The sequence below is a fragment of the Onychostruthus taczanowskii genome, unplaced genomic scaffold (assembly GCF_017590055.1).
Source record: "Onychostruthus taczanowskii isolate IOZ18803 unplaced genomic scaffold, ASM1759005v1 scaffold25, whole genome shotgun sequence".
Lineage (NCBI taxonomy): Eukaryota > Metazoa > Chordata > Aves > Passeriformes > Passeridae > Onychostruthus > Onychostruthus taczanowskii.
The window spans coordinates 2,540,388-2,565,262 of record NW_024499796.1 but is presented as its reverse complement, the minus strand read 5'-3'; the positions used below and the strand labels follow the sequence as shown (position 1 = coordinate 2,565,262).

The following is a 24,875-nucleotide window of genomic DNA, read 5'->3' as shown; positions in this document are numbered from 1 at the left end:
TGTGCTTGGTGCAGAGATAGGAAGGGAAGCACATTGCCCTGGCCAGAGGGCGAAGCAGGAGCTTTCAGAATTCACCTGACTGGGATTAAGGAGTGCAGGGAAGCACAAACAGCAGCAGGGTCTGGCAAAGGATGCACAAAAGCTGCATTTCTTTAGTAGCTGTCTTTAGTCAGGACTAAGTCAGTACTCTGGAGGTGGAATGGGGTAAAGACCCTGGAAAAAACAAGGACAATCCTCTGCCTACATTTTTTCTGTTAGGGGGTGTCACCCCTACCCCCCATCATACAATGGGTATCATAGGGCTTGAAGGTCTGACTAGGAGACAGAAGGACAGTGGAAGAGGGGCTGAAACTGGATGATCTTTAAGGTCCCTTCCAACCCAAACCATCCTGCAATCCCAAAACTGTCCCTGCAGTGTTGAGAGAGCAGCACCAGAGGAGAGGGAAGGTTCCTTTCCTCACCCCTGCCCCACAGAAGCTCAGTGCCCACTGCAGGGACCCTCTCCAGCTCAGTTTGGGATCACAGCACAAGATTCACCTCCCACACCCCAAACCCAGCTCCTCCAACAGCCACAAAGCAACACCTGCAACCCCTCCAGGCATGGCCAGGTCACCTTTCATTTTCCCTCATCCAAACCTTGGAGCAGCTGCCCTGTGCCAGCACTGAGAGCTTTCTCCTTCCCGAGAGGGGCAGGGGGTGGGCTCTTTATCCAGGCAGCACTGACAGAACCAGAGGACACAATCTCAAGCTGTGACAAGGGAAATTTAGGTTGGAAATTAGGAAGAAGTTTTTTATGAAAGAGTGATAAAATTATGGAATGGCCTGGTGGTGACTCCACCACTAGGGAGGTGGTGGAGTCACCATCCCTGGATGTGTTTAAAACAAGACTGTGTTAAAAACGGGACCAGGCTGCCTGTGCTAAAGTGATTTCAGCATTTATTATAACAAAAATTAAGGCCTAAAGCAAGGGGGCCTGCGGGCAGAGCAGGAGCGCTGCCATCAAGGATGCTGCAGCGCCAGCACTGGGGCTTCTCAGCAGTGATGTCCCCGATGTCCCAGGTGGAGCAGCACAGATTCAGTGGGTCAGAAGCCCCTTTTTAACCTTTTTGTTGTTGTTGTTGTTCATTTGGATAGGTTTCTTTTCGGATTCTTCATTTGCATGAAGGTTTGACATGACAGTTCTGTCCAGGCTGGCTCGTTTCGCTGGGGGTGGTGCACTACTCAGGTGTGTTATGGTACACTGAGTACCGTATTTCTTATAACTACCCTTTAACCCCTTTTACAATAGCTAAACTAACAGTACATGCTTAACGATCTATCAACTATTTTACAACAGTTTCTAACCTATTTTTAGCAACTGGATGTGGCACTGGGTGCCAGGGTTTAGTTGAGGTGTTGGGGCTGGCTGGGACTCGATGATCTTGAAGGTCTCTTCCAGCCCGGTGATTCTGTGAATTCCCGGGCAGGGATCCCGAGGGCAGTGCCAGGCTGAGCCCTCCCCGGGCGTTCCGGGAGCAGCATCCCCGGGGGAGGGAGGGAGGCAGGCACGGAGTGGGGAAGGAGGAAGCCGAGCTGTTGAGTCAACACTGCAGAGCTGTCTGCGAGAGCAGAGAGAGGCGCAGCCGGGCTGGCTGACAGATTTGCTGAGCCACGGGAAAATGGTTTGAGTAATAATCAACGGTAAGGAAGCCTCTGGTTTGGGGAGAGAGCTTAGAGGGGAAATACTCTGCGTATTTCACGAGCTGGGCTGCTGGGGGGAGACAGGCTGGTGCTGGAGGGGTTTGGAACACAGCCAGGGCGGCAGGCACCGAAACAAGTCCCGTTTATCCCGGTAAATCCAGTCCCTCCCTCCCTGCGCTGGAGTCCCGCAAGCCCCGCTCTGCGCCGGCTGGGGAGGGTGCTCTGGGGGGCTGCTGGTTCCCTGTGCCACAAAGGTGTCCCCTGTCCCCCCAGCCTGCCGCTATGTGGCCAGCAAGATGAGGAGCCTGTGCAGCCGGGAGCCCCGGGAGCCACCGCCCTGCCCGGCGCAGGCAGCGCCACAAAGCCAGCACCAGGGTAAGTGTGGGGACAGGGACATCCATGTGCCCCAAAGCCAGCACCAGGGTAAGTGTGGGGACAGGGACATCCATGTGCCCCAAAGCCAGCACCAGGGTAAGTGTGGGGACAGGGACATCCATGTGCCACAAAGGCAGCACCAAAGTGAGGGGGATTCATGGGAACAGGGACATCCACATGTCCCAAAGCCAGCACCAAAGTATGGGCTTTTTGGGGACAGGGACATCTGTATGTCCCAAAGCCACCACCAGGGTAAGTGTGAGCTCTCTGGGGACAGGGACATCTCCACACCTCATCCCAAATCTGCAGGGGCGGGAGGGGGCAGGGCTCACCTGGGCTCAGCCAGGGTGGGGGCACCTCCACACTGCCTGTCTGTGCTCCCAGGACCAAGCTGCAAAGGTTTCTGTTCTCCCTTGCTTTATTTCTCCTGCTGGTTTTGGTGTTAAATGTCATTCCAACTCCTGGCAGAGGAGCAAAGAGCAGCCTTTGGAAAAGGGGACAGATGTGCTGTGGGGTGGGATTAGGGGGACAAGAGGATGTCACCTGCTCCCACAGAGCTATGTGTCCTGGGACACTTTTTGTAACCCAGAACCCTGCCAAACACCAAAACACAGCACCATACACCGAGCTGGCAATGAGAGATCCCTGTCCTTGCCTCCCAATCTTCCCTCCCTGGCCCATTTAAAGCCTACATCTGAAGCACAGTGGCTTTGCAGATAAAAAGCACAGCCCCAGTTTGGCACCGTGGGTACAGCAAGAGCCATCCTGGCTCCTCTCCCTGCCCTAGCCAAGGCAAGGAAAATTCTCCACCATCACCTGACTGCACTGCTCAGGTGCCAAAGCTCCCTGTGAAAGTGAACTCAGCTTTGAGCAGCAGGCAGAGGAATCTCAGCATGGCAGGGATGTACCCCACCCATACTGGTTGCATCGGTTTGGCTGAGTCACTCCTGAGCAAACATTCTCAGAGCAGGAGCATGTTCCTGGGCAGCTGCCACAAGGTCAGGCCATGCCTGTCACCTCTGCCTCTGCCAGGAGCTTGGAGCTGTCCCTGGAGACTCCAGGGAGGGCACAGGGCTGAGCCATTCCCTTCCCACTGCCCCCATGAGCTGTGTGGGAGGGGAGGAAGGGGAATTGTGTGCACAGGGGGTCCTAAAACATGTCCAGAATTTCACCTGTCCCCTAAAGTAACAGCTGGCTCCTGATCAGCGGAGGGAGAGGGGATGTGTCCCTTCACTGATGCTTTGATTAAGGCTGTGTGGAGGAGAAGCAGAAGGAAGGAGCAGCTGCCATCCTGCAGTGGGAGCCAGGAATTTGCAGAGGCTCCAGGAAGATCAGGGAAGGTCAATGATACATCATTGGATGTATCAGGGAGAGGAATCAAACTCCTCTTTTGAGCAAAGCTGTTCAGCTCCTTTCTGCAGTTAATTGCTAGATGTTTAATTGCCATCAGGATAGCTGAGGTTTTCAGAGGACCTTACTGTCCCTTCCAGAACTTTTCCCCTTGGTTAATCCCAAATCCCTCTCTTTTCTCTGACCTTGTTATTTGCAGATGTAAAACAAGAGCTACCAGCACCCCCTGAAGCACCAGCCTCACTCCTCAGCAACAGCAAACCCATCCAGAGCAGGTCCTGACAATAAAACCCTCGTGGTCCTCCCAGGAAGGCCACCAGATTTCTTCCCACTGATTTTTGCTGGAAATCCTGTATCCCAGGGATTAGAAAATATCAGCAAATTCCTGCTGGATCTGCTCTCAGCACAGAAGCACATTGATAGAAAATGTCCTGATCAGTGCCTCATGACCAGAATTTTCCAGTTGACAGGCAAGAAAAAGAAGATTCCCAATGTGTATCAAATGCTCCTGACATCCGTGGGCCATGGAACACCAGGGGAAGAGCAGGAGCCATTGCATCCTAGCAGGGAAATAGATTGTGAAACCAAATTATGCTCCCAGTGATATTGGTACAAATTCAGACAATTTCAAAATCAGTTCCTGGGATGGAATGAAGAGTTTTGGAGCTCGGGTGTGTGGGAATCCCTTTCCCCATGCCCAGTGAGCCCCCAGGTGATGTGCAGCACCCCCAGAGCAGAGGCTGCAGGGATGTGCCCCCAACCCTGCCCTGTCACAGAGCAATGACAGCAGAGCCCCAAACCCCACAGGTGTGGGGGGGATCCTGCCTGACCCCTCCTGTGACAGCTCGAGCAGAAGTAAAGGTGCATGAAATCAGCTGGTTGGGAATGTGGTGGTGTTTCTCCTGGAGTGAGTTTGGTGACACTGCAGTGCTTGGGATCCTGCACTGGCAGCACGCGGAGTAAGGGGATCACATGGGGGGTCACTGATAAGGGGGTTATCTGTGTTTGGGGGGGTCACTGATAAAGGGATCCTTTGTTGGGGTGGGTCACTGATAAGGGATTGATAAGGGGATCCTTTTTGGACGGTCCCAGATAAGGGGATCCTTTGTGGAGATCACTGATATGAGGATCATGTGCTAGGGGCTAGCTGCTGAGGGAATGGTGCTGGGGCCTCAGGCAGGAGGAGATGGATCTGGTGTCACATTTCCTGGTGACAGAAACAACTGGAGGAGCAGAGTCATCCTGCACCCTGGAAAGAGCCAAATCCTGGTGCTCCAGGGCTCAGCCTCCTGCTGCCACCCCGAGCAAAGCTCTGGCCTTTGCTGGTACGAGGTTGTGTGAGGGGGTGATGGTTGCTGGCAGGAGGGTTTGGACACAAACGAGTCCCCGGCTGTCCCTGGGTTGTTTTTGACCCCTGGGGCAGCTCCTCCCCACCGAGGTGTTTGGCAGGAGCTCTCCAAGGTGAGCAGCTTTCCTGCATCTTTTTTATTAGAGTCCTATTTCCACTTGTTCATCCAGGACAAGGAATTACAGCTCCCTTCTCTGCCCCACAGCTCCTCCACACTGGAGTGTGGGGACAGTTCCATTTTGGTGGTTTCCAGCCCCCTCTGGTCACCTGCCCCAGCTGTGCTGGGTGTGGAGCACTGTGGAGATGAAAGTCTGGTCAGAGAGAGAGAAAACCACATAAGTTTCCCATGAATTGTTCTGGGAAGTTTTAGGGAGGCAGAGAGAATGAATGGTAAACTATCTGCAGATGGTGTTCTCCTCCTAAGATGTTTTACCAAAGGATGTCTTCTTAATTAGCCAATCATGTGAAATGTGTTGATTAAATGACCAATCATGTTCACCTGTATCGGACCAGGGTATGAAAGAAGGGGTTCTAAGAAATTCAGGGCTGCTAGCTTCTCACCCTTCTGCCCTGGAGTCCGTGTCTGTTGTAATAGGACACGAAATGAACGATACGCATGCTGAAACTTCTAAGGTAAAAAGAAGAAAGTTTATTTCTCGACTTCAATATATATATAATTTCAAAAGCGACCCTGGATTGGAGGATGAAATTGTTACTTCTCTAACAACACTGGTTAAGCTAACAGTCTATCAAATTTCTCCTTTTCTAGAGAAGAATGCAAAACCAATCATTATTTACATAAAAGTGCGTGAGAAACTCCATTATAAAAACGTAAACATCAGAAGGCTTAGAAGAACTTAGAAGGACATGGTGACATGTGTCTTTCCTGACTCAGCAGCGGCAGAGCACGGTGCTCTGGATGAACTGGCAGAGGCAGGGAACGCTGCTGTGGCCCAGGTGTCCCCCTGGGCTGGCCCGAGGGAGCCGGCCAGTGACCAGGAGCCGGACGTAGCACGCACTGAAGATCACCAGGAGCTGCTGGGCCATGGCCTGCAGGGAGCAAGAGAGGTGTCAGAGCAGGGCAGGCTCAGAGCAGTGAGTCACTGTGCCCCACAGTTTATTTGGTGTGGGGTCACTGAGATGAGTGATGAGCAATGACCCTGGCTCATGCCAGGCTGCAGGGACTGAGGGAGGAGGACTGGCTGCTCTCTGCTTCTCCCTTAGCTTGGGGTTTTGTCTTAGCCCAGACCCTCCTGGCTTCAAACCAGCCACTGGTTTTAAACCTGGTTTCAAACCCAACCACCGGGCTGTGTTATTTGGTCCTGGCTGCCCTGAGCACCCTGAGGGCATCACCTGCCTCAGCTCTGCTCCCTGGGAGCCCATCCCAGCATCCCCACGGATGGGAGGGGAGGCATGGAGAGATTCCTTCCTTAACCAGATCCTTGCAGCTGTGGTTTGTGCACTTCAGCCCCGAGCACTGCCTCCAGGCCCTGGCAGCCCACATCACTCAGCTGCAGGGGACACAGGTAAGGGACACTGAGGTCAGCCTGGGGACACGGGCAGGTCCTGCCCTAAGCCCTGGATTTGCTGGGGTGGAGGTGGGCAAGGACAGATAACTGGCCCAGATCTCCTAGTGGCCAGCAGTGCTGGCACACTGTCCCCACAGGGGGTGACACCAAGTGAGTGCTGGCTTGCAGGTGGCCCTGGGGACCTGCCCACTCTGTCCCTGCCTCCTCGGGCTTGTTTTTGCCTGTAGACAGCCAGAGAGCCTCAACCTGCAGGGATGTCATCTGCACTGAATTTACTTAGTGACAGTGACAGGAAAACTGCAAAATAAATCAAAATCATGCCTTTGGTAGCTCCGTGCTGAGCAGGAATCAGGGCACATTTGTTGCTCAGTGTGGCACAAGTCTTCGAAGGCATTTTCCACGGAGGAGACAAAGTCTGGGCTCATCCCTGGCTCAGCTCAGCCTGGGCAGGGGCATCAGATCCCTGGGGAGAGGTTTTCTTCCAAACAGGACCCTTGGGACCAGCAAGAAAAAGCCCAATCTGTGAATTCCTCAAGGATTATCCCCAGCTGCTCAGACAGCTTTGAATTCCAGTTTACAAATGTGGAATTCAGGTTTTTAAGGGTTTACTCCTCCTCCTGGCAGCACCAGGGCTGGAGAAGGTGTGTGTGGACTTCCAGGTGCTTCTGCTGGAGGAAAAGGTGGTGTGTCCCACGGCTGAAATGAGTTTTGGAGCTGAGATGCCTTGGGGGTGATTTGGTGCCACTGTCAGGGGGATGTTTCTCCTCACCTGGGGTGGGCCCTCAGGGATGAGGGGCAGGAGCTCACTGCAGGTCACAGGATCTTTATTCATGGTCACCCTTCTGGATAAAAGAGGGGATTCTTCACATGGAGCCTCCTCCTCCAGCTGCAACTCGGGCTGAGCTGCCACATCCATGACCACCCAGAGCTTGTTCAGCCTGTGCCTCAAGCCTGCCTGGAAGAAAAGGAGATTTTGGGGCTCTCCAAAGGCAGGCAGCAGTGGTGTCCTGTGGAGAGCCTTTACAGAGCACTATTTACACCTTCATGGTTTTTATTCCTGGGATTTCCCACCCCAGGCAGCAGTGGTGTCTTGAGGACAGAGTTTAAAAGGTACAATTTTCTCCTGCACATTTTTCACTCCTGGGATTTCCCATGCCAAGAGCCATACCCAGCACTTGGAGCTGGGTGTCCATGCCATGGCCTGGCTGCCCTCAGCTGCCAGTGGCTGCTCCCAGCACCACGGGAACAGCCTGGCATGGAGAATCCGGTCTTTAAAAACAGAGTTCTCTCATCACCTGTGTGAATCCAGGGGCTGCTGTCCATCCCTGAGCTGCAGCTTTCAGGGAGATGAGCAGCCTGGAAATTTCAGAGGGCTCTCACCTCTCATCACACAAAAGCAGTTCAGTGGATATTTACACACCCACAGAGAGCAAAACATTTTCTGAAGGCCAAGAGGACAAAATTTTTATATAATTAACTCCATGCAGCAATTCCCGCTCCTCCAGGCTATCCCACTTTTTCCAGGAGGACAGCTCAAGGTGGCAGCTGCTTCAAGGTGTGCCACATGCTTCCAAAATTTGCCTTTCATTCCTGATGACTTTCCGTAATTAAAGCTGCACAGTTAATTATCCAGACACACACATTCCATGGGGTCTGGACAAATTCCTGCTGAACCGGACAGGGACAGGTGTACTTTATTCACCTCCCAGTCTGCCCAGTGCACAGCAGGGCACTCAAACACTCATTTGTCCTTGCCCACCTCCACCCCAGCAAATCCAGGGTTTAGGGCAGGACCTGCCCATGTCCCCAGGCTGTCCCCAGTGTCCCTTACCTGTGTCCCCTGCAGCTGAGTGATGTGGGCTGCCAGGGCCTGGAGGCAGTGCTCGGGGCTGAAGTGCACAAACCACAGCTGCAAGGATCTGGTTAAGGAAGGAATCTCTCCATGCCTCCCCTCCCATCCGTGGGGATGCTGGGATGGGCTCCCAGGGAGCAGAGCTGAGGCAGGTGATGCCCTCAGGGTGCTCAGGGCAGCCAGGACCAAATAACACAGCCCGGTGTTGGGTTTGAAACCAGGTTTAAAACCAGTGGCTGGTTTGAAGCCAGGAGGGTCTGGGCTAAGACAAAACCCCAAGCTAAGGGAGAAGCAGAGAGCAGCCAGTCCTCCTCCCTCAGTCCCTGCAGCCTGGCATGAGCCAGGGTCATTGCTCATTGCTCATCTCAGTGACCCCACACCAAATAAACTGTGGCACAGTGACTCAGCTGCCCTAAACACCTTCCTGCTGTCTCACCTTTGTTTCTAGTTATTGACTCCATTTATTTTTTACAAAATTGGCCATTCTCAGTGCTGCTCTGAGGACACTGTTGAGAAGAGTTTTCCAAGAGCAGCGTGTTGGGGATGTGAGTCCTGCCAGCTGAGGCAGCCAGAGCTCTGTCCTTGTGCATCTGCTGCACCTGCCAGCAGCACGGGGATGCAGGAAAAATGTAAAACCCAGAGGGTTAAAATGGATCTGACACTGGAGCAGGCACAGCCATTGTAAATCTCTGGGTTATCTGCTGCTCTCAGGCAGTTTGGGACAGGTAGGTCAAGGTGAAGGCTCCCTGGATTAGTCCTTTAATGGACTATGCTGGCCTGAAAAATGGAATTCAGGTTTACACATGTGGAGTTCAGGTTTTTCAGGGTTTCCTCCTCCTCCTGAATGACTTTGCCCCCCTGCAGTGTTCCCTGTCCCCTTCCCTGCTTCAGCCTGGCTTCTCTCTCCATTTGTATTTCAAGCCTCCCTCTGTGTCTCTCTCACCTTCCTTTAACACCTTCATGGAGCCTTAAAGCTCTCTCCATTCCCTTAAATCCCTGTCTAGTGCAGAAAAATCATCTCTGAAAAGCAGCAAATGAACCCAAGGATGGGGATTTTGGTTTTTGGCATGTTAGAGTTTTTGGGGGACTGTTTTGGTTTTCTCTCTCTTGTTTTTTTAGCAGTTTTTGTTTGGTGGTTTGTTTTTATTTTTTGCCATAGGAACTTTGCTATCCCTCTGCCTATAGGCAGAATCATGAATGGCACATAATTGTAACATATTTTTAGGAATAATTGTCTCCCTAATGAATCCCACTTCAATCCTTTACTCATTTTTTCCAATCACCTTTGGGCATATCTCAATCCCCACTTACAGGAGAAATAAAAACGTCCCAATTCCTCATACCATCCCATAGTAGACAAAGCAGATCCCAGGAATGCCACCCTCTGGATCACAACATCAATAGCAATTGATGCTGTGATTAACTGATAAAGGTAATTGATGTAATTGATAAATGCCTCCAACAGGAGGCATTTATCTATCCGAGGGCTCTGACCAATTGCCACCAAGGATACTTGTAGGATGTTGTGTGGCCCGTCCAGGACATCTGTAATCCCCAGGATTATGCTGTGTTTGATAAAGATTTCATTGACAGCTGCCAGCCTCACATCCGTGTTCACGTTTAGCTGTTAAAGAATGCAAGGAAAAATAACACAATCCACAGCAAAAGTCTACAAACTGCAGCTGGATAATCCCAAATACTGCAGCTCTGAAAGGAAAACAGTGGGATTGATTTTCAGTGTCATGTTCTCTCTTCCACCCCCCAGCAAACTCCTTTCCTGAACCCCTGTGAACCTCCACATTTTTCTGGTTTCCTCTTGGAAGAATCATTTGCTCCAAATCCCCCTCTGGATTTTGAGTCAAGACTTTCCAATATTATTCTTCAGCCAAAGAAATGGTGCTAGTGATGCCAGAGACAGCAGGGATTGTAAGGAGGAATCATCAGGAGCAGGGCAGAAGCCAGAGCTGCTGTGGGAGCACAATCCACACTCTGCAAGGTTGGTCGGCAGGGTGACCCTGTTGTGGTCTCTCAGTGCTCAAAGAAGCTTCAGAAGAGCTGGAGAGGGACTGGGGAGAAGGGATGGAGGGACAGGACAGAGGGAATGGCTCCCACTGCCAGAGGGCAGGGGTGGATGGGATATTGGGAATTAGGAATTGTTCCCTGGGAGGGTGGGCAGGCCCTGGCACAGGGTGCCCAGAGCAGCTGTGGCTGCCCCTGGATCCCTGGCAGGGCCCAAGGCCAGGCTGGACAGGGCTTGGAGCAGCCTGAGACAGTGTGAGGTGTCCCTGCCATGCCAGGGGTGGAATGGGAAGATCTTTAAGGTTCCTTTTAACCCAAACCAGCTTGAGATTCCCTAACCCTCTGATCTCCAGCAGCAGGAGGTCTGAGCCAGCCTGAGCAGCTCCAACACTTCGCTTTCAAGCATTCCATCCCCTCCCTTGGCTGCAGAACATCCCTTGCCTTCCCTGCGTACTGTAAAATTATTCCCTCCTTCCTGGATCATTGTATTCTTTGCCTGCAGCTAGGGAATGCCCCAGCAGGAGGAATCCTGCTCCCCTTTCTCCACATTCCCACACCAAGAGCCTCCTCTCACCTTCCTCTGGTGCCCATCAATGACCAGGATCACCAGGACAGTGAGAGCCAGGGCCACCAGTGTCACCAGCACACCAGCCCCCCAGGAGTGGCCCAGAGAACACAGCTGGAGGGTGGAGTAAAGGTTTGTCCAGAGAGAGATGTAGAAAACCTGGGGGAAAATAGAGACACTGGTGAGAGCCACAAACCCATGAAAGTGAGAAAAGTCACAGGAAGAAGGAAATAACAGTCCTTTCTCCCTTATAAATTAGATCCCACAAGATTTTTCACAGGGTGAGAAAGGACAAAACTTCTTTCCAATAATAAATAGAGGAAAGAAAGGACTGGAAGGACTGAGTGAGCCCTAGTTTATTTTAAAAAATCACCACTCACCAAAGACAAAGAGTGAATTATTAATGATGATTCATCCCTAGGAAGGATTTCAACAGAGTTCTTCCATTTAGATGAGGAATGCACTCACTGAGGCATATTGATAATAATTCTCAGAGTCCCTGGATTTAGAAAGTTCCTATTTCAAGGTGGTGCAGAGACCACTCCATTACAGTAATGCTCAACCAGTGAGCACTGATACAGGTTTAAAAGGCTGTGTTAAAGTCAGGGAAAACTGGATTCCTTCACCTCACAGAGCATGGATTTGGGCAGGAGATTGCCTAGGAGCAGGTGTGACATGTAGGGCACAGCATCATCTCATCATGACAAAACTCAGGTGTACTAAACAGGCACCAAACCCCTCAAAACACTGAGCACCACTTCCTACAGTATCAGTGAAAAGTGAAGATTTGTCTAATGGCAAAACTCAGGTGTACTAAACAGGCACCAAACCCCTCAAAACACTGAGCACCAATTCCTACAGGAGAAGATTTGTATAATGGCTATCCAAACCAAAAAAAAAAAAAATTAAAATAAAGATTTGGGTCTGATCACACCCTCAGCACACTGCAAAGCACCAGCCTCACAGCAGATGCTCATGGTTGGGTCTCTGGAGAACTTTCTTTCACCAGAAGAAGACAAACATGACCATAAGCTGACAGATTTTTTTTTGTCTAAATTAGTATCAGCACCAGAATGCCCTCAGATCTTTAAAATCAAGTTCTAAACCAAGCCTGTTGTAGGTGCTGTCACCTCAGCATCTGCTGGTCACCCATGGACAGTCTGCTTTAGTGGGACTGCCAGCAACGGGATGAGAGAGGGCCTTGCCCTCCATCTGCAGGAGTTCTGTGAGCTGGAATTGCCAAGAGAACCCACCAGGAATGTGTTAGAACCAGGATTTGCTGCCCAGCCCATCCTCACTCCCTCCCTGGGCACAAGAACCCGGTGCCAGGCTGGGCAGCCCTCACCACAGCCATGGCAATCTGGAAGCCCCTGGAGCTGTAGAACAGGTACCGCCTCACTTCGGGCCTCAGGACACCCTCCTGGATCAGCCTTCTCCACGGATCCATCGGCACCTGCCCGGGAACAAACACAAAACCACAGCCACCCTCAGTTTGGGCTCCAGCTCCCAGCAGAACCCGCTGGGCAAACCTCGTTGGCGCTGTGGCTCTTACAGCTCTTCAAAATGCTGTCTATTGTATAGAAGATGTTACAGCAGCCATGGGTCGTGGGTGACAGAGCCACACCTAAAGCTGCCAGCTACAGCTAGAGGCAAGCCTGAAGCCCCTTTAGTTCTGGTTACAATGCATTATATATTTTTCTTTGCTGAGCATCTTTATACAAAACAACCAATCAGCACCATACACAACATCTTTACTATTGTCTATAGCCTATCATAACTATCATTACCAAATTATGGTCAATACTGTCCAACCACATGAGTTAGTATGGTACAGTTTAAGCTTAAAGTTGTTTTTCAGTTTTCTTGCAGTGGAAAATTCTTAGACCTTTTTTCTGTGGCAGCAGGTCTCTGGCCACAGAGAGAAACACAAGTGTCCCAGCCTTTCTGGGAAAGTCTGTGAGTAGATCAGAGAAAAGAATGAGAAACAATTCTTATCTTAACCTGCTGCAACTGTTGTTGTGCACATGTGGAATGTGTTATGGAGATTTGTTTACCAAAGGGTGGTTTCTTAACTGGCCAATGGTGCTGGTGTTTGGACTGGAGGACCAATTAGGTCCAGGTGTATCGTAACTGTCTATAAAAGCAATGGGTTTCTTAATAATGATATATATAATAAAGGGATTGATCAGCCTTCTGTGAATCATGGAGTCAATGCTAATTATTACCCGGCTGGGGGCCACTGTAACAACATTTTTCTACTTGTCACATCAGCATGTCTGTTTGCCTGTGGTATCTTCTGCTTTTCCCAAGACCTAATTCTACTTGGTGAAAACATCTTTTTTGTTTGTGGTCAACATATCCTTTGCTCTAAGTCATAAAACCTCCTTCCAGCTTGACTTAACCTTTGCTTTTTCAGTTGTTGACTAAGATTGGCTCAGCAATTCTTAATTTAGACATCTCTTATTCTTCTATATCAAAACTTGCTCCCATCTCTATTCTGCTCTCAGGTTCTACATTCAGAGATCTTTCTGCCAAGCACACATAGCTGTGAGACTTTCTTGTCAAACTTTCATCTTTCCCAACAATGTAGGACACGTTTTATGGTGCAAAAAGAAAGGATCCATCCTGGTTTATTTTGTGCATCCGCTTTTATAGGGTTTTTAAGAACATCCCATCTATCCCCAATTGGTCAGTAACAACTTGTTATTCTGTATTGATTGGTCACTCAAAGCCCAGTGTGTACATGCAGAAAAAGTCCTTTGTGAGACAGTTTTCATTTTTCTATCTCACAGTGTAAAAACAGTTTATACAGGTGGCTAATGTTTATCACAGCCCTAGAGCTCTTTCTCAGGTAAAGCAGGTTGTTTTCCACAGCCCTAGAGCTCTTTCTCAGGAAAAACAAGTTATTTTCCACTGCTGCAGGACTCTGTTCTCACAAAGAGCTGTCAGTTTTCTCATGGTTTGTCGTCTTGAATCAGGATTTGGTTTGTAGGCCTTTGGCCTGCTGTTTCACTGTGAGAAATGAATTTGCAGACAATTTTTAAAGTGTATAAATTTTGTGTGTAAATTTTCTACAAATAAATTTCTCTCATTTCACTACCACTCCTCGTGGGGCACTGCAACCGAAATGTGTGTCCCAGAGCTGCCTCCCACAGGGAGCACCTCCAATCCCACCCACAGAGCTGCCAGAGACCCAAAACTTGTGTTCCTGCCTCAGCTGCAGTGAGTAAAACCTTCCTGGGAAGCGCAGGGACAGTCACAAGGGAAGAAAACCCCTTTTTGTGATGAAGGACAAGACAAAGCAGATATTCCAGGGATGCCCTTCCCTCTCAGAGTGAATTTTAAGCAAATTCACTCCCAGCTATCTTCAAAGAGTTTCTTCATGGAGGTTTAAGACAAGTTCATCCCAGTTGACTGCCAGCCCACGGGGAATAGACTGAAGTTGGACTGAAACAAGCAACTCTCAAACCAAAAAACCCAAAGCCATCTGGGCCGTGGGTGTAAATGCAAATTATGCAAATCCAGCTGGAATTAACTCCCAGAGGAGCTCACCTGGATGCCGAGGGACTGCAGCTTGTCAGCACAAAGGTCCATATCGAAGGAGGAGCCGGGGCAGGTGTTGTCCATGCTGAGCACCAGCAGCACCCGGCCTTGGGGAGGTTCTGCAAGAGCCCAGAAGAGCTGTGAGCACAGCACTGGGGGGTTTATCCCACAGCCAGGCAGCACCTGGCAAAAGGGAGGCTGAGAACACAAACCACCCTGGTGTGATTTAAACTGATCCAAAATCCCCTCCTTGGCCATTGCTAAGGAGCTCTGCAAGCAGCCTGAGACCCCCTGAAGGAAACAGACTGAAGAAAGGGAGGAAACCCCCAAAACATCCCAGGAGTGAGCAACCAGAGATAAGAGGAGATAACAGGATGCTCTGATGTGCAGCACAACATGTCCTGCTTCAGCAACTCCTGACTGGAAGTGTGGAGGTGAAACTGCAGGCCAAAGGCCTACAAACCAAATCCTGATTCAAACAACTTGTTTTCTACCGTCTTAGAGCTCTTTCTCAGGGAAAACAAGTTATTTTGTGAGCTGGAATTGCCAAGAGGACCCACCAGGAATGTGTTAGAACCAGGATTTGGTGCCAAGCCCAACCCTGCTCCCTCCCTGGGCACAAGAACCCAGTGCCAGGCTGGGCAGACTGTGGTGCCCTCACCGTGGCCATGGCAATCTGGAAGCCCCTGGAGCTATAGAAAAACCCCTTTTGGCTTTCTCATGGCTTATTTTGGCTCAAGTCAGGATTTAGTCTGCAGGCCTTTGGCCTGCTGTTTCATCACCACAAACAGGCTCAGGCTGCTCGGTGGTGCTGAGGCTCACTTCTCCCTTGGATACCCCTCCCCACTGCCCACCCACCATAAAAACCAACTTGAGCGATGAATTCAAGTGCTTTCCAGCAATCCCATGGCTTGGGAATGTGGCAGGGCTGCCCTGGAGCACCCCAGATCCTCCAGCAGCGTAGCTCTGCTCAAGGCTCTTCCAGTGTCAGCTCGGGCCAGGATCACAGATGCATCCTAGAGACTCCAGTCAGGAGCCTAAAGAGTGTGAGGACAGCCTGTCCTAGATTTGAGCAGCACAGGAGAGCTGTGATCTCCAGGCAGCCCATCTGGCACCCACCTAGAGCTTACACAAGCTGTGCTACAGAGAGAGGAAGGATTTGGGCCTACGGAATGGCTGGTTCAGCTGAGATCCTTCTTCACTGAAAGGTTTCACCCAAATTTCCTTCCTCTTCGCAGCTACAGGGTCAGCCAGGTGTCCCTGGGCTGCTCCTGGGGACATTTAGAGCAAAAATGAGGCCCTGCTGGAGGGTGCAGGGGGTATGAGTGACCAGCCATCCATGCCTTGCCAGAGGGCTCCAAGCCCTGTCCAGCCTGGTCTTGGGCACTGCCAGGAATCCAGGGGAGCCACAGCTTCTATGGGCACCCTGAGTCAGGGCCTCTGAACCTCACAGGGGAGAATTTCTTCCTAATCTCCAATCTAAACCCACTGTCTTTCAGTTTGAAGCCATTCCCCCTTGTCCTGGCACTCCATGCCCTTCGACAGTCTCTCTCCATCTTTCCTGTTGGCCCCTTCAGGCCCTGCAAGGCCACACTGAGCTCACCCCAAAGCTTCTCCTCTCCAGGTGAACAATCCCAGCTGTGCCAGCCTTCCCTCCCAGCAGAGCTGCTCCATCCTCTGATCCCCTGGGGCCTCCTCTGGATCTCTCCAGCAGCTCCAGCTCCTCCCTGTGCTGGGCCAGGGCTGGGGCAGCTCTGCAGGTGGGGTCTCACCTGAGCCCAGGGCACAGGGGCACAATCCCCCTGCCCTGCTGCCCCAGCACAGGTCAAATTTCCCAAAGACTTCTCAGCATCAAAGGCCAAGAGGAGAGGCCTTGCAGGGGGCTGCTTCGTTCATTCCTGCATATCAGGCATTTAATAAAAACCACAAAGTATCTCCGTCCCCTTCCCAAAATGCTGAAACATCCACAGTGTTTTGGTACTTTCACAAGTGAGATGATGTTAAAGAGCATCTTTGGTAAAATCTGTCAGTGGTTATTTTAAGGACACTGAGCTCAGATCTGCCTCTCCCGTTAGCAATGAGCTGCTCCCTTACCTTTCACCCACCGCAGGGCTCCTTCCTTGAAATCACTCTTGCTGTACAGGAGGGAGGACCCGTTTTTCTCAGTTCCACCAGTCTGGCTTTTCTGGGCCATGCTGAAGGTGTGTCTCCTTGAAAGATTCTGTGTTTTCTTGTCAGAAATTCAGCATTTCTCTCTCTAACTCAGCATTTTCCTCTCTCTCTGCTGGGAAGCACCAACCAGCCCCACAGCAGCTGAGTGGGGAGCAGATTGTGAAACCCTCACTCCCACTGCTGCCTTCCTGGGCATCCTGCTTCCTATGAGCCACGAGGTATTTTCTAGCCCTGAAAAGAGAAGTAGAAAATCCCAAATCTTGCAGAGACAGCAAATAAAGGATAACAGCAGTGACTGCACCTGGTGTTGGCCAGTGTGAGCTCAGTCCACACAGACTCACTTTTTATGTGTGGTTCTTGTTGAGAGGTGGAAAAGTTGTCCTTAAATATTCCTTAAATTATCCTGACATCCATCAGCATTCACATTTTGCAAGCAATTAGCAAAGAACAGTCAGGGTTTCTCCTTGCCAAGCCTCTTTGCCATCAACTTCAGGAGAACCTGGAGCTGGTGGAAATGCCCCTCCCTGGAAGTGACACTCCTGCTCAGTGACACGGGGACAGATCCTCACCAGGATGGGAGAAGTGCAGATGAGGCAGAAAAATACATCTGCTGAAGGCAGAGTCAAGCAGGAACTCCCACCCAGCAGCAGGGAAGCCTTTGAGGTTCTGCTTTCCCTTCCTTTCTCTTCTGCTTTCCCTTCCCCTCTCCTCTGCTCTCCTCTCCCATCTCCTCTCTTTTCTTTTTCCCCTCTCCTCTCTTTTTTTTTGTCCCTCACTCTGCTTTCCCTTCCCCTCTCATTTCTTTTCCTTTCTCTTCTCCTCTCTTCCTTCTTCCTCTCCTCTACTTTCCTTTCCCCTCCCCTCTCATCAGGGAAGTTCTCCCAGCAGGCACAGTGCCCAAGGTTTTCCAGGTGTTTTTTCCTGCTGACACAGCTCTCTAACCTCCTGCCAGCACCTGTGGGTGGCTGTTAAACACTTGGAAAACTCTAGAGTTTACTTTTCAATTGCTTTCCACTCCAGCTCTCCAAAACCACCGCTTACTTTTTAACTTCTGCTCAGATCAGGAGCCTGTTGCTGTCTCCTGGTGGGAGGATCCCTCACAGATCTCACCCACCCTCCTTCCAAAGGGGATTGTTTTGTTTCTGACTTTTTTTCTGGGTTTTTTTTTCTGATGGTTGTGGCTGTATTTACCCCCTTGCACAAAGCCAGGACAGTCCCTGGTTGAAGGAAATGGAGGCAAGAGAAACAGCATGAAAAATTTTCCCCTGATCACAGGGGGAAAAAACCCAAAAGGGCTGAAAATTCCCTTAAAAAGCTGAAACTTAAAGGATCCTAAAGGATCTGAACTTAAAGGATTCCTGAAAACTTAAAGGATCAAAGCAGAAAGTGTGTGCACACAGGATGGGCACAGCACCTGCTCTTCCCTGCACAGGTGAGGAGAGGTTCCCCTGGGCACAGCTCTGCCATGAGGATCATGGGCACCACGTGTCACAGGGCACATCCCAGCACCAAAAGGTGCATTCAGACTGGGTTTTCTCACTCTTCCTTCTTTTGCCATCCAACAGAAGCGAATGTAAAATCAAGACAGAAAAGCCCACAGAAGACAGAAGCAAAGAGTGAAAAAAACCAGATGAAACTAAAGAAAAATGTATTAAAACTAAAGAAAACTAATTAAAAACTGAAGAAAAACCTGATTAAAACCAACCACCCTGTTGCTGTTGCTGGCCCATCCATTTGGAGATGAATCAAGGCTCTCTGGCTCAGATGATGAGAATTTGGGGCCTCTGGAGGACAGTCCCCAGGAGGCGACAAGTGCAGGTGCAGCAGCCCAGCCATCCCCAGGAGGGAAACAGCCTTCCCCAAACGCTGGGAGCTCCTCAGCCAAAGCAGCTTTGCCTCTTAGTGCAGCACAGTTTGGCTCTGTTGCCTTTCCCTGCAGAACTGCCCACGTGGGGATTTGGGTCCCCCCAAACCTCCCTCTGATCCCTCCTGAGGCACCTCGAGGAGCAGCCTCTCCTCTCCTGCACTCCCAGGCTCTGCATTTTCTAAATTTCTTCTTTTTCTTTATGCAATGCCAACATCCCTCTGGTCAATTCACTTCCTTCTCTTTTGGACACCTCCAAGCCCTCACTAAACAGCAGACAAACACCCAGCAGGTCCTTCTGCCTCATTCCCAGAGCAGCCAGCAGAGCCTTACCTGCTCCAGCTCACTCCTGGTGCTGGGAATGCAGCTCAGCCTCCTCCTCCTCCTGCCTGCCCTTTATGTGCCACTGTCCCACTCTGCACTGCACAGGTGCCACACTGTGCCACCTCCGAGGAGGAAGGTGCCAGCCTGTGCCTCCTGGGAGCAGGGATTACCCAAGCCTGTGCCCCTGCCTCCCCCTCCTCACCCTGAGCTGCACGCAGGGACTTGCAAAATCTCCCTGGTGCATGTGACTCTTCCCTGGGCTGTTCAGAAATGAGGGTTTAACCCTCTGTAGTTCCTCAGAAGTGTTCCCACGCCCAAGGCACAGCCACAGGGGGAGATTCTCCTCCTCACCTGCAGCAGGGTGGGGGTCCAGAGCTGGAGCTGGAGCCTGAGGAGTGTGAAGAGCTGAAGAGTGGCACAGAGAGGAGGCTCTCCCCTTCCTCTTCCTCCTCCTCCTCCAGGATCAGCCAGGCAGGATTCAGGAACTACAAATCCCACGGTTGCACCACATCAGTTCCTGTCAGTGTTTCAAGACAGGGTTGGAGACATCAGAAGAGGCAAATGAAGATCTCAAGGCTGACAAGAGGTCACTGTTCATCAAAGGGTCATGGAAAGCACTCAGGAACAGGGATGACAGGCAGGGCAGGAGTTGTAGCCCTCCCCAAACCACGCTGTGCTGATGTGGAGCAAGTTTCCACTCCAGCAGCTCCAGAAGAAAAGCAGGAGGCTCAGGCACAGTCAGACGGATCCTCCAGAGTGCTGCACATGTTGGAGTTGTTTGCCTGACAATGCTGAGACACCATGAAAACCAAATTTCTTAGCCTGGGAATTGTGGTGTCAGAGCTGCCCAAAATCTGCAGGATCCATGGAGGGTTGGAACAAAGCAAATCCAGGAGTGGATAGTTGAAAGAAAAGGAAAAATCAGCTCTTGCAGTGTCTGTGTGCACTTCCTGGAGCAAAGGCTGCTCTTCTGGAGGGGTGGGTTCTGCAGCCCTGCCTCTCCAGAGCTGTGAGTTCATCCCATCACGTGGCTCCACAGGCAACAGGAGCAACTCCAAAGCCACTCACCCTCATGGGATCCTGTTACACTGGAAACTAGCAACACCATCCAGGCACTGGGAAAAATCCCATAAATCTGTCACCAGCTCAAGGCCCAGCTCCACTCCCCACCCAAGACAGGGCCATGGGAAGCTTTGAGCTCTTTTGCAAACGCTCATCAAAAGTTTTGGCTTGGTTTGCTCCTCACCCACACAGAGATGCTGACAGGGAACACGAGAAGCCAAGAGCACTGCCAGCTCTCCACAGGAAAACGCTCCCGGCAAATCCCTGTGGGACAATAACTTGAAAGTTAACAATAACACTTGAAAGCAGCGTAGATAATGAGCTGCAGCACAGCCCCTGTGCCCCTCTTGCTCGGCAAGACACAAAAGGTCTTGGCATCAGCACCTCCAGCAGCAAACTCCTGCTCATTTGAGAGGAGTGTTGGGATCACCAGAGGCTGGACTGCCAGGATGGTTTGGGTTGGAAGGACCTTAAATCCCACCTGAGTCCATTCTTCCAGCAGTCCAGGCTGCTCTGAGCCCTGTCCAGCCTGGCCTCACCCTACCCCTACCACAACATCTGCTGCCTCTGGGGGAGTCCCCCCACCCCATTTTCCCAAATTCCTGCAGTGCTGTGCAGCTGCTCATGGATTGCTCCGAGCTGATGTATTTGATTTCACCTTTCTCAGTTACTCCTCCCTGCAGGGAGGCTCAGGCTATTGGTTTCAGATCATTTCTCCCACTTATCAAGATCATTTGGAATTGTGATTCAGTGCTCTGTACTGTTTGTATCTCTTCCCAGCTTGGTGCCCTGGACTTACATTGTACTCCCTGTTCCACCTGCTGCATTAATGAATATATTACAGGGAAACTGATTGCAGGGAAATGAAAAAATCTGCTTTTTCAAGATAGAAATTTGAGGATTGTCCCAGGCTGACAGTGCCCACCCACCCCTCCCAGCCCCAGAAATAACCTCGCCCTTCATCACGTCCTTAATGTCATTTCTGAGGTCACTCTTCAGCACCTATTTGAAGTCTCACTGCTTTAAATAACCAGACACACACATTTAGTCTGCTTTTGCCTATTCTGACCATGTTCTCTCTGTATTTACTCCATGCTTTGATAAACTGAGCTCCTCTGCAGTATTTGGAATCCACACCCCTGTGATTCCAGCTTTTTTGACCACAATCTGCATGTGGTTGCAGTTTCTCCCCACGTCAGCCTTGTTTGGACTGTGCACACTGCAGCCAACCCTGGCACATCTCATTTTCTTTTGATGAAACTGCATTTTCAGGGGAGAGCTGTGCCATCTCTTTCCTTTTTTTTCCCTAGTGAGCCTTAATTAGGAGAACAAAGTTGTTGAAAGCCTTGTCTTGCCCTTCTCCTCCGTTCCTGCACACAAAGTCCTTTCACTTTGCGTTGCTGGATTTTTTTGTCAGCAAAGCTGACAGATTGACAGTCATTAAATATAAAAATTTATTTCACACTACCCATAAATTACAAGTTTCAAATGAAGAATGACACTTGCTTAAGGCACTGAGTGTGGTTCTTATCTTTTTTTTTCCTACTTCTGCCTTTTTCTTATGAAGACTTAAAGTATTATTCTTTTTACTATGGTAATGTAAAAACCTCTTTTCTTGAATCTCAAATTAAAAGAGGCAAAGCTCGCTATGTGCCTGGGATAATGATTCAGCTATTGATCCAGAAGATGCTTTATTAGATTATTTTGAGGCAGATGAAAGTAATTTAATACCAATTTATTTTCTATTCCTATGCTAGTCCAAGATACAATCTTTTCTGCATGAAATTAGCACTTTCTCCTTTCAACCTCAAAGAAACATTACACTGTGCTCTTTCCTTGGATTAGTTTAGGAAAACTTTTTTAGCAGAACATTGATCTAGAGGGTTCTCAATAGTATTTTCTTTAAGACTTTAAAGCCAAGACCTCAGCTGGGATCAGCAGGTTCTTGCCTTGTCTCTTCCACTATGCATTAATGCAAGAACTAGTGAAGAGAGACAAAGGGGAAAGAGATTCCAGGTGAGGAAAACAGAGGCAAAGAAGGAAATCAGAGCAGGTTTAATGCAGGCAGAGAGAAGGGAGAGGAGCTGCATTATGTTTACACAGTCATCTGTCACCTCCAGGGGACACTGCAGGGTGGTTCTGCCCCACAACAGCAGAACAGCACCTGGGATACCCCATCCTGCTGCTCACACCTCCCACGAGCTGCCCCAGGGGCCAGGAACTGTTGCATTTTCTGTAGGATTACCAAATTCTGCCTGCTCCGGGATCAGCTGGGCTCCAGGGTGGGAGAAAACAGCAGGAGCCCGAAGCTGGGGATGGCATGAAAGGGACAGAGGGACTGCCAGTAGCTCACTGGGCTGGATCTGCCATTAAAACATTATTAAATGCTCCACATTTAATAAAGATCATCAGGACCTGTGCACTGACCTCACAAAAACAGAAAAATGAGGAATTTAATGTTGCCAAATGTGGATTTGCCCCTGGAATACCCCGAATTCCCTGGTGTTACCATCCAGCACAGCCAGCCTGGCAGCTCCAGGCAGAGAGGGGAAGGGCTCCTGGACCTCCAACAGCAGGAAAATGTCCTCCCCTGCTTCTGAAAGTGCCCAAATCCAGCTGCCAGGAGAGCCCTGCTAAAGCACTGCCAGCCAGAATTGCTGTCCCCCTAAGGAGACTCTCTGGACTCCAGATCTGGGGTGAGAGGTGATTTCCTTCCTTTATTTCACAGGATCACAAGATCACAGAATATCCTGAGCTGGAAGGGACCCACCAGGATCACCCAGCCCAGCCCCTGTCCCTGCCCAGACCCCCCACCAAGCCCACCCTGGGCATCCCTGGCAGCGCTGTCCAAAGGCTCCTGGAGCTCTGGCAGCCTCGGGGCCGTGCCCATTCCCTGGGGAGCCTGGGCAGTGCCAGCACCCTCTGGGGGAAGAACCTTGCCCTGATCTCCAGCCTGAGCTGCCCTGGCCCAGCCCCAGCCGTGCCCTGGCTCCTGTCCCTGTCCCCGAGCAGAGATGGGAGCTGCCCCTCGGGAGGAGCTGCAGCCCCGGGGAGCTCTGCCCTCACTCTGCTCCAGCTGAACAATCCCAGAGCCCTCAGCTGCTCCTCACGGGCCCCTCCAGACCCTTCCCCATCCCTGTGTCCCTCCTTTGGACACTCTCCCACTCTGTAGTGCCCAAAGTGCCCCCAGGAGCAGGAGCCAGGTGGTATTTCCAAGGATGGGAGTCCATATCAAGGGCATCTCACAATGGTGTGTGGGCCCAAAGCAGCTTCTGCTCTTTCTGTGGTACATGAGCAGGCTGTGGCTCATTCCTGAGAGATTGTCAGAGACCCCCCAGAGTGGTTTGGGTTGGAAGGAACCTCCAAAGATCACCCTCTCTTCTCTCTGCCTGCAGGGACTCCTCCCACTACCCCAGGCTGCTCCAAGCCCCATCCAACCCAGCCTTGGACACTTCCAGGGATGGAGCAGCCACGGCTTCTCTGGGTAGAGGAGCAGCAGGAAGAATTCAGATACGGATTTCTTCTAACAGCTGCTGTGGGCTTCACTCCTACTCCTCAAACTTCCTGCAAAATGCCCCAAAAATCAAATTTCAGGGACAAGAAGCAGCGTGTCCCACTCCATACCTGTGTCAGGACTGTTCCCTGCAGAGCATTTCCCTGGCACAGCCTGGCTTAGGCACAGGACTGCCTTTCCCAGAGTATCACAGGGCAAGATGAAAGAATCTCAACTGGAAATAAAATCTCTGCTCTGCACAAACCAAGCCAACCTTCCTGGAGAGCAGCAATTGGAAATGCTTCCTTCGGTGCAAAGCTGGAGTCATTCTCAACAGTTAAGTTTCAGGGAAGTATTACAGAACATTATTATTCTTGCAAGATATTAACACTTCTGCATGTTCTAAAGGGAGCTTCTTCACAGCACATTTGCCAAGGAGAAATAACCATGGATGATTTTTTCCACTTTTTCTCCTGCTTCTGTTCTAAAGAAGGATAAAAGTCCTCATTAACCAAGGGAAACTTACAAACCAATAGGAGAAAGTGGAGCACACACTTCAATTTTTCTGGACAGAGTCTCAGTCTGTCACTGATAAGAGAGGGAATGAAATTGCTAATTACAGCCTGGAGCAAGGAGGGCTTTGAGGAGTGTCCTGCTGGAGCCTGAGCACCTGCCCTCAACAGGGAGAAATGTCTCATCTCCAAAGGACAGAGTGAAATTACCATGGCTGCAACCTTTTACGAGGCCATAACACCTCTCCACATTATAGCACATGGATTAAAACTGCTCTGATCCTGTTCTGCTTGTTCCCACCTGGCTTCTCCCCCAGCCTAGCACATTTGACTTTGCAAGAAGCTTTTGTTTCAATTTTACAGCCCGTTTAATAGCTGCAATTCCTGAAGAGATCTTTCCAGGAGTACAGTGCACTACCACAAAATATGACAAGAGGAGACCCCAGAGCTGTCTGCTCCTGCCTGCAGGACTCACATCCACATCCATCCTGCTTTTTTCCCTCTATCACAATTCCAGAGGTCCAAGAGGCTTTGCACCCTTGCTGTGGAAATCAAGATGTTCTGTCTGAGGAACAGAACAGCATCCACGAGGTTCCTTGCAAAGATCCCAAACTGCACAACTCCTGGGCCAGATCAGGGACAGGAGGTCCCTTTTCCACAAAAAGCCCAGAATTTGAACTCAACAACAAAGCAAAGCTGCATTTAATATTCTGCTGGTAAGAGAAAGAAACCACTGAAACATGAAACATCTTGATTATTTGTGTGTATCTTTGATTAAAGAGCTGGGAAGTGATGCAGACAGCCCCAGAACTTTTCTTTCCCGCTGTTCCCAGGCACAGGATGCTGCAGGATTCAGGATGACCTTGGTATAAACACGCAGTGACCAGCACTGGACCCAAGGAAGGGTAATTACTGTGCAGCACCTGGCTATCAAACTATTCCAATGAACTGGCACCATTTTATTTCCCCTAATGGTCACAAGAACATTTGTTCCTGAAGGTTTTCAGAATGATCTGGCAGGTAAAGCATCAGACTGGAGCCAAGAGGAGGAGCTCTGTAATGGGTTTTAACTTACCTGCTGTGACCTTCAGATATTGGCTGTCTCTCTTAAAACTTTATCAATACTTGATGGTCACTCTGCAGAGTCCAGACTTCCAAGGTGCCCAGTGAGACCTGCCAGCATTCCC

The 24,875-nt window shown here is 50.4% G+C and overlaps 1 protein-coding gene and 1 long non-coding RNA gene across 5 annotated transcripts; one reads left to right on the top strand and one right to left on the bottom strand.

Annotated features, from left to right (window-relative positions):
- Positions 1-1,537: 1,537 nt before the first annotated feature.
- Positions 1,538-4,279, top strand: LOC121336967. Its single transcript, XR_005952843.1, has 3 exons — positions 1,538-1,680; positions 1,954-2,055; positions 3,605-4,279. It is a non-coding gene; the product is annotated as an uncharacterized LOC121336967 (long non-coding RNA).
- A 1,140-nt stretch (positions 4,280-5,419) lies between these two features.
- TMEM268 (transmembrane protein 268) lies at positions 5,420-24,864 on the bottom strand. 4 transcript variants are annotated; one of them, XM_041406756.1, is made up of 10 exons: positions 24,764-24,828; positions 18,973-19,138; positions 16,356-16,664; positions 14,271-14,380; positions 12,064-12,171; positions 10,728-10,877; positions 9,648-9,758; positions 8,114-8,191; positions 7,052-7,237; positions 5,420-5,803 (listed from the first exon to the last, which is right to left on the bottom strand). In XM_041406756.1, exons 3-10 carry the CDS (start codon positions 16,453-16,455, stop codon positions 5,645-5,647), a joined length of 1,002 nt encoding a protein of 333 aa, XP_041262690.1. In that variant the 5' UTR covers positions 16,456-16,664; positions 18,973-19,138; positions 24,764-24,828; the 3' UTR covers positions 5,420-5,644. The 4 variants fall into 4 exon arrangements, with proteins under 4 accessions (XP_041262690.1, XP_041262689.1, XP_041262692.1 ...); XM_041406755.1 differs by having other exon boundaries at positions 18,973-19,947; positions 24,764-24,784; XM_041406758.1 differs by lacking the exon at positions 18,973-19,138 and having other exon boundaries at positions 24,764-24,864.
- Between the last annotated feature and the right edge of the window lie 11 nt (positions 24,865-24,875).